General features: G+C 44.3%; 1 protein-coding gene across 1 annotated transcript; it reads left to right on the forward strand.

The window, feature by feature from the left end:
- The first annotated feature begins 270 nt into the window (after positions 1-270).
- Positions 271-4,021, forward strand: LOC147450147 (pentatricopeptide repeat-containing protein At1g11290, chloroplastic-like). The gene has a single exon (XM_086519458.1). It carries the CDS (start codon positions 370-372, stop codon positions 2,239-2,241), a length of 1,872 nt encoding a protein of 623 aa, XP_086375584.1. The 5' UTR covers positions 271-369; the 3' UTR covers positions 2,242-4,021.
- Positions 4,022-8,606: the final 4,585 nt, after the last annotated feature.

Consider the following 8,606-nt stretch of genomic DNA (forward strand, 5'->3'; position numbering starts at 1 on the left):
TAAGCAATCCAATGTTTGATATTGCTTTGTACCTATCAAATGTATGCTAGCATACCAGAAATAAATACGGCTACAATCTTCACTACAGGTGAGTGTTGCGGAAGTGTTGCCTCCACAAGGCAGGTCTAGGTGCATTACAATTTTGTCATGGAGAGGCTTTTCACAGTGGTTGTAGGTGCTTCATATCATATTCGGCCTTCTGATCACCTTCTGGAATCTTTAGAAGATTCTGCTAAGTAAGGATTGGACGTGACAAATATAAGCTAGCTGAAATGGGGAAGTTTAACACAAAATTTTGGCTACTAGCAATGAGCAGGGCGTTCCGCATTTCGTGACAATGTGACATAAACAGAAATCCACTAGCATATCATGGCTGCTGCAACTCATCAGCTACGCACTTGCGGGGCAGCCCAACAGGACCAACGCAAGAGTTCTCGCAGCGAAGGGTGGGACAACCGCTACACCAAGCCAAGCCCAAAGCACCCAGACTTCAAGCATAAAGTTACTGGCGAGCCTCTGTGGATGGGTGCCTGGAGCAATCCATCTTGGGTTCATGCAGAGTTCCAAAGCCAAGGACTCTTAGCAGACCCTTCCCCTTCTGCTCTTTCCACTCCCCAAATTGCCTCTTATGTTGCCTCGCTCAGAGTCTGCGGCCGTCAAAAGGATCTGGTTAGAGGCACGAGTATACACCAAGTTCTCGTGCAAAGGCAGTTGCTCGAACAATGCTCAGATGCTTTAGTGACCATGTATGCAAAATGTGGTGAACTCGGGAAAGCAAAAGCATTGCTTGACATGCATAAGAGCAAAGATGTCATCACGTGGACGACACTGATATCAAGTTATGTCCATGTGGGGCAAGGCCGAAGTGCTTTAGATTGTCTTGAGCAGATGCGTCATGAGGGCGTCCTCCCAGATGCAGTGACGTATGTGTGTGCCTTAAAAGCTTGCACCATCATAAGAGCTGCTGACAAGGGGAAACAGATCCATGATGAAATTGCAAAGCAGGGGATGTTGCACGACAATATTGTACTAGGTGGTGCGCTCGTGGATATGTATGCCAAATGTGGAGCTCTTTCACTAGCGTGCCAGGTTGTAGAGGAACTTCCTTCTCGGAATGTGGTTGTTTGGAGTGCATTGATTTCAGGATATGTACAAAAAGGTGAGGGTGAGCAAGCTCTGAGTTGCCTTGAGAAGATGCAGCATGAGGGCATTCTGCCAAATGCAGTAACTTACATATGTGCCTTAAATGCTTGTGCCAGCATCAAAGCTGCTAAAAGGGGAAAACAAATTCACAATGAGATTGTGAGGCAGGGCTTGTTACAAAATGACATTGTACTGGGGGGTGCGCTTGTCGACATGTATGCCAAATGCGGAAATGTTACTGAGGCATGGCAAGTGCTCAAGGAGCTCCCTTCTCGTGATGTCGTCTCTTGGAATGCATTGATTGCAGGATATGTGCAAGAAGGTGAAGCCAATCAAGCACTGGACTGCCTTCAACGGATGCATCACGATGGCATGCGTCCAAATGCAGCGACGTACTTATGCATCTTGAAAGCTTGTGCCATGATCAGAGATGCTGGCCGGGGAAAAGAATTTCATGACGAGATTTTTAGGCAGGGGTTGCTGCAAAACGATATTCTGTTGGGTAATGGACTTGTGGACATGTATGCCAAGTGTGGTGATGTTTTAGAGGCAAGACGGGTGCTCAAGGAACTTCCTTCTCACGATGTTGTCTCTTGGAACACCCTGATTGCAGGATATGCACTAGAGGGTGAAGCTGAGCAGGCACTAAACTGTTTTGAAGAGATGCAGCGTGATGGCATCCTTCCGGATCTAGTGTCGTGTGCTTGTGTGATTAAAGTCTGCAATCACCGAGGTTTAGTAGAAGAGGGTCAGAGAGTATTTTTGAGTATGAGCACCAAGTATGGTCTGAAGCCAAATTTAGAGTGCTACAACTGCATGATAGACCTTTTGGGGCGCGCAGGACATCTGGAGAAGGCCGTAAAACTGATCCAGGGGATGCCTTCTGCTGATCATACAGCCGTTTGGCATGCCTTGTTGGGCGCTTGTGTCAGATGGGCAGAAGTGAATGTAGGGGAATGGGCCTTCAAACAGGCAGTAAAGCTGAATAAAAGTGATGGGCCAGCTTATGTACACATGGCAAATATTTATGCTGCAGCTGGCATGGAAAAGAAGGCGGAAAGCATTGAAGCTATGCGAATTGCAAACAGCGTACTGTAGAAGCCATATGTATAGCTGGTGGATTGACTCAAGTAATGTCATAACCAACAAGGTCTGTGGAGTAAAGGTATACTTAAAAATCAATGTGGAGACATGGGCCTTTGAACCATGGTATCACATGAAATGGAATGCATGAATGGAATGAGTGTGTATATGGAACACGAGTGAGGAGGCTGCAGACTGACACCTCCATATGTGACTTTACACTACCTTTACAACATGATACAACAGAAGACAAGCAAAATGCTAATTGGCTTAGCAGTGCAGGACAAGGGTAGCAGGAGGGGGCAAAGCTAGGGGTAAGCTTACAGGGCAAGGAGCAGCACCTTGCTTGTCAAAAACCTATATAAAGGACTCTCCTCTCCCCATTTGCACCCGCATGCATGAGTTTGAGAATCACATTGAGTGCAATTGTGAATCACAAACATACTTGATTGCTTTATTGCATTTGTGAAATGTGAATGAGAAGGGCTGAGTCTGTGGAACACGTTCCCTTTTCCCTAAGGATGTTAGTGGATTGACTCAAACAGCGTGGTGATACAAAACATGCACAGAGAAAATGTCGATAAACCAATCTAGAAGATTTTCTTGTAATATGTCATGGCAGGTGCAGTATTGACTACCAAGACGCATAGGTGACCCTTTTGCTACTTACTCATAGATCTGTGACAGAATGTCATTACCCAGGATCACCATGCTTTTAAGCCTATGAGCGTTACTTGATGCTAGCTGTTGCTTGTTGCACACATATGCTGCATACAAGCGTTGCTTTCTGAATCGTGCAAGATGGTCATTCATCACATGTTGCTTGTTTTACCTACTGCATTTTTATGCTGCATCATCCATTGCGGCGACCCCCTAACAAGTACCTTGTCCTCTAACTCATATGCTGAGGTGTGAACGGCTTGCATGCCCAAGGAGCTGCACATTTCTTATTCTAAGGAAATTAAAGTGCATGTGACAAGTGGGAAAGCCTGGGGAGTCTAAGGAAAGAAACCAGGACAACGGTGAGCAAGGGAGAGCCCTTTAGCATACAATTTGACACAGAGCAATTTCTCACTGTGGGATGATTTTTGGTGCATGAACTCAAAACAGGCGATACCATTTTGGTGTCTGAGAAGAGATGGAAGGACTAAAATGAAGCTACAAAGCGCACAGTGAGAGCTGAAATTTTGGAGAAGAGAGGTCCATTTAGGCACGATAATGGAATTTTTTAATCAATTATAATTTAGGAGAGAGAATCTGCATGGGTTTGGAAATTTCTGTGTTTGGGGGGGGGGGGGGGGGGGGGTTGAGGGTGGATACAAGTTTTAGTCATTAAATCTATTCATTGGCAACACATATGCTGTACAATGTTGATGGTGAGGCCTGGGCTCTCAAATGATGAGAACCTTATGTTTGAACGCAATCGGCTTGCAAAAGCAACATGGGATGTGAAGCTTGAAATCATGTATTTGTGATGTCTAGCATCATGGTTAGATATTGTCCAAAAAGCAGAATCCTCACATCTAAATATAAATATAGTTGCCCTAAATAAGCCCAACAAATGGACTCCAATGAAACAAGAGCTGGATGGTGTGGAAAATCACTGTTTTTGCATTGATTTTGACCTCAGTCCAGCAGGATTGAGTGACAGAGCTTGACATGCCATGTTTATTTGACCCTGCAGTGAGGAATCTTTGTAAGCTTCACATCTTGAAGCTTGTGTGCACCAAATGGCTCATGAAAATGCCATAGATATCTCATGCTTATAAAATGAAAACCACCTTTTTGGGAGTAAGGATTATCATTCTAGATTTCCCCTAAATATATACGTGGGTATGTGTGTTGGGGCGGGGGGGGGGGGGGGGGGGGGGGGGGGGGGGGGGGGGGCTACTACTCCTGCCTTTGGCAGACTTTCATTTGGGAGATTGTGTTTGGCAAGATGGTTGGCCATATTCCTGGTTGCTCGGTCACCTCTAGTTTGCTCTTTGCTTGGGAAGTCATTACAGATCATCTCTCTTGGCATGGTAGACGACAACCAGATGAGAATTTGTTGTGTTTGGAAAGCATTCACTGGAGTAGGGCATTCTCTCTTACTCTTGTTGATCAGTCGCCTCGCCAAGCTTACTTCCTTTCTTGCTGAGGCATACAATAATGTGGTGGATTCATATGGGAATTTGCTTCCTTTTTCTCACGTAGTTGCACGCTTTGGGTTGGGCGTGCATTATCGTCAGATTTGGAGTGCGCTTGAGAATATGCTAGTTGTTTTCTTTCCCATTCCGCCACTGGTTGTGGATGCTATATGCAAGATTGGACGACACTCCTCATGAATCTATTTCTGCCCACAACATTTATGCTTCTCTTTTGCAAGACTCTTGGATGGTTGATCACTAAAATGCGCTTTGATCTTTACATAAATATGATCAATGGTGGAGAAAGACTCTTATTGCAATCTGGAAGTACCACTTGCCTCTTAAGGAGCTTGTACATAACGCAAGACCATGAGACCCCATTCAAAAGGAATTTAATCATGTGCATGGTTGAGAGCAATATTTGACAATGTGTCTTCTATAAATTAAAGTGCAAATTCTCAAATTAAAGGCCCCCTTATAAAAGTCAAAACTTAATCAAATTAGGGGCTTTTTTCTTGGCTTTTGGGTGTCATTTGAAGCCTGCAAAGTGGAGTTCTTTAGCAAGCTAGCCCCTTTGTAACTTTTGTTTGAAAATGGCCATGGTGATGGCAGTGCAAGCCCGTGTATATGTTTTTTGAAGTGCTATCAAGCCATGGTGATGGCCATGGTGATTGCAGTGCAAGTCCGTGTATATGTTTTTTGAAGTGCTATCAAGCCATAGTTGCCTTTCGTGTTGTTGTTTTCCCTTCCCTCCTTCTCTTTCTTTTGCTTTCATGTTTCTCATCGGTGCCGGTTGTGTGGAAGTGTGTGCCCCCTTCAGACCGATGGTGTTTTGAGTGAGAAAGTGAGATTGACTGGCTATGTGTGTGTGTGTGTAAGGGTGGAGACTGACAGTGGTAGTAGGTGTGCCTTGTGTGGTGGATTTGTGGAGTGTGTGAGTAGTGGCAATCAAGCAGGTGGTGGTTTGCTAGTGTGAGTTGTGTATTCGAAGGTGTTTTTCGAAAGGATAGGGGTGATGTGAATACTTTGAACTATAGAGAGGCCCTTGTGTTTGTGCCGGGCGTGTTCTCCCATTCTCCCTCTCCATCTTTTGGTGCCCCCACTGAGGAGTGTGCTGATGCTCCTAGTTGAAGTTGGAGCAGTGATTTTGGTGATGCCAAAGGTGCGACCTTTGAAGAGCGGGTGCTGCTAGTGATGGCTTGGACGGAATTTTCCATTTTCACTGAGGTTGAAGATGCGAAAACTTGGCTCCAAGATTATGGGTTGTTTGTGCTGGAAAGCAGTTTATCGAGAGGAGATGGTACAGTACAGGTGTTCCCGCTCCTGGTTCGTGGTAAAGCAAAGCTATGATTCGATGGCCTGGGTGAAGAAGAAAAAACAGATTGCTAAGCCCTGGAGGCGGCTTTTCGAAGCAAATTTGTAGCGGATGCACAACTGGATGAAGTAAAGAGAAAGTTGGATAGTTTGAAGCAAAGTTTGGAGAGTGATTTTCAAGCGTTTGAGTGGGAGTTCGAATCCCTTTGGGGAAGTTGATGAAGGTAACTATTGCAAAGAATACCAGTTTTTTAAAATTGTGTAAAGTCATGGATTGCTTGCATGAGGCAGTTCGAGATAAAGTGGAAATAGATGGTCCGATGTCGTATGAAGAGGCGGTAGCTCTAGCAAGAGGGCGAACAAAAAAGATTTTGAAGAAGCGCGAGGCTAGGCATGTTGGGATTAAAGCCGAAGTGGCCTCTTATACGGATATGGCCGGCCGTCCGCCTAACTCACTTATTACTAACTCTTTGTATATACTCACTTATACTTTTGTTGATAATAAGGTTTTGGGAGATAACCCTTCAAACGAATTCTCTGCATACTGTGTAAGATCTCTGTGTATCTCTGTGTGTGTGTGTGAGAGTCGATCCACGCTCCGCTCCGCGAATTCAATTGGTATCAGAGCCAAGTTCAGTGCGTATTTGCGTAATCGCGCGCGCGCACTTTTCAGACAGACTCTGGATCCGGAGCTCAAAAATTCACACTCGGCGTTCCAGGAGCGTTTCCAATAGATGACCTGGAGTTTTACCCCCCTTTCGAAGCCGTTTATGCCCTCAGAATTTCATTATAAGCACTACATCAGAAGATAGATTTAAGCCGCAAAGAAATCCGTCTTGTGTAGATTGGCAAGCAGGAGGTGGTCGGCATCGATATCGGCATCGACATACATCACTCATTCGTCTTCAAAGCATCATCTATAGACCAGGTACACATATATATCATCAGATATATATATATATATATATATATATATATATTGCAGTCTACATTGCTACTTCTTGTGCTTGTCAGGTTCCAGGGGAACGGCTTGACACCACTGGCATGTATTGCAGATTGATGTACTGTGGTTGTGGGTCTGCTAGGTGTGAGTCACGCTAGCAGACAGACCGCCGCAGCGGTCATAGGACAGTGATTGGTCTATTGTAGGATGTATGCTAGTTCTGGACAGTTTGTTGAGCCATCTATGAGGGTCGTATGTGAGGTTTTTTGAAGCCGAGCACTGGGGGCTGGGTTACCCAGTGTGAGGTGGATTAGGTTGCTGGAGTTCCCCTCTACACGCATCCTCTTCGGCGACTTTTATCCCATAGGATGTATGACTTTGTGTAGACACTGAATTGCATCTTATGCGTCAGGCCGTTGAGGTATTGTTCAGGGTTCAGTCTTGAGACAGATACAGTTTCAGTGATCGCCCAGACAAGAGACAGTGTATGCTTACAGTACAGCATATTACAAAGATTTTCAGATTTGTCACTAGTAGCTATTTATGATTGTTTTTGAGCTATCTTTTGGTTTTCAGAGCTCAGTTTACAAAGGAGACTCTGTCAAAAAAAATTCAAAATACTGACAGTTCGTGACAAAAGATGTTCAGCTTGTTGTTTACAGCTTGTTTATTGTGTACAGAGGCCAGTTTACAGGGGAAATTCTACCGAATTTTTCTCAGAAGTAAACAGTTTGGCAGATATGGCATCTTCTCAGAGTGAGACTCTTTACAACATAAAGAAGCTGGATGGCACAAACTTTCCATTCTAGAAGAAGAAGATTTGGCAGGTTTTGATGCAGAAAAAACAAGTGAAGCCGCTGAAGCTCAAAGGGGAGAGACCAGAAGGTATGGCTGAAGATGAGTGGGAAAAGCTTGACAAATTAGCTTGTTCCACAATCATGCTGACACTGGCAGAAAATGTTTACTTCAACGTAGCAGAAGAGACTACAGCGTATGGCATATGGCAAAAGCTATGTGGTATGTACGAGAAACAAAGTGTTGCTTCTCAGATTTACTTAATCAAGAAATTGGTGGATTTGAAGATGAAGGAAGGGACATCCATGTCAAATCATCTCACTGAATTTGACACAATTTAGCCAGTTAACAGCACAAGAGATAGTCTTTCCAGATTCATTGAAGGCTATGTTTCTCTTAATCACTTTGCCAAACAGTTGGGATACTTTTCGTACAGCGTTAAGTAATTTTGTCGCGCCAAAAGGTCTTACAAGTGCCAATGTAGAAGGCAACTTGCCCACAGAGGAAGTGAACAGGAAGAACATTGACAAAGGCAAAGGCAATAGTGCTTTGGTCGTTCAAGGGAGACAACAGTCTAAAGAGAAGAAGGGTAAGAAGGCACAAAACCGAAGTAAGTCTCGTGACTTGAAGTCAAAGGATGACATAGAATGCTACCATTGTGGCAAGAAGGGTCGCATGAAGAGAGACTGTACGAAGTGGAAACAAGAAAAAGGCAAACAAAGAGTTATGAGCAAGATGAAAAGAAGAGTTCAGTGAAGATTGAAGAGGTGAATGTCACAGGATCTGGTTCAGACAGTGATTCTGGTATAGCAGCTGGTGACATCTTCCTCACAAGAAATCTTGATTCTGTTTTCTTGACTGCAAAGGATGGACATGCTATGAGTGATTGGATTATGGACTCAGGGGAATCTTTACATGTTTCTCCGCACAAAGAGTGGTTTACGTCATATGTGACTACTAAAGATTATGTCAGACTTGGCAATCAGCAGGTTTGTGACATACTTGGAGTGGGAGATGTGCAGTTGAAGTTTCAGAATGGCTCTTCTTTATGGCTCAAGAATGTCAGACATGTTCCAGCAATCCGAAAGAGCTTGATCAGTACAGGGAAGTTGGATGATGCGGGTTATGTGACAGTCTTTGGGAACAACGCTTGGAAGCTCTCCAAAGGTTCGATGACTGTAGCACATGGCATCAAGTTA

This window comes from Adiantum capillus-veneris, chromosome 9, assembly GCF_014529385.1.
Source record: "Adiantum capillus-veneris isolate H3 chromosome 9, ASM1452938v2, whole genome shotgun sequence".
In the NCBI taxonomy this organism is placed as follows: domain Eukaryota; kingdom Viridiplantae; phylum Streptophyta; class Polypodiopsida; order Polypodiales; family Pteridaceae; genus Adiantum; species Adiantum capillus-veneris.

Excerpts from the sequence above, each read along its gene's own strand:
- LOC147450147 (XM_086519458.1), top strand. The coding sequence starts at position 370 with ATGGCTGCTGCAACTCATCAGCTACGCACTTGCGGGGCAGCCCAACAG.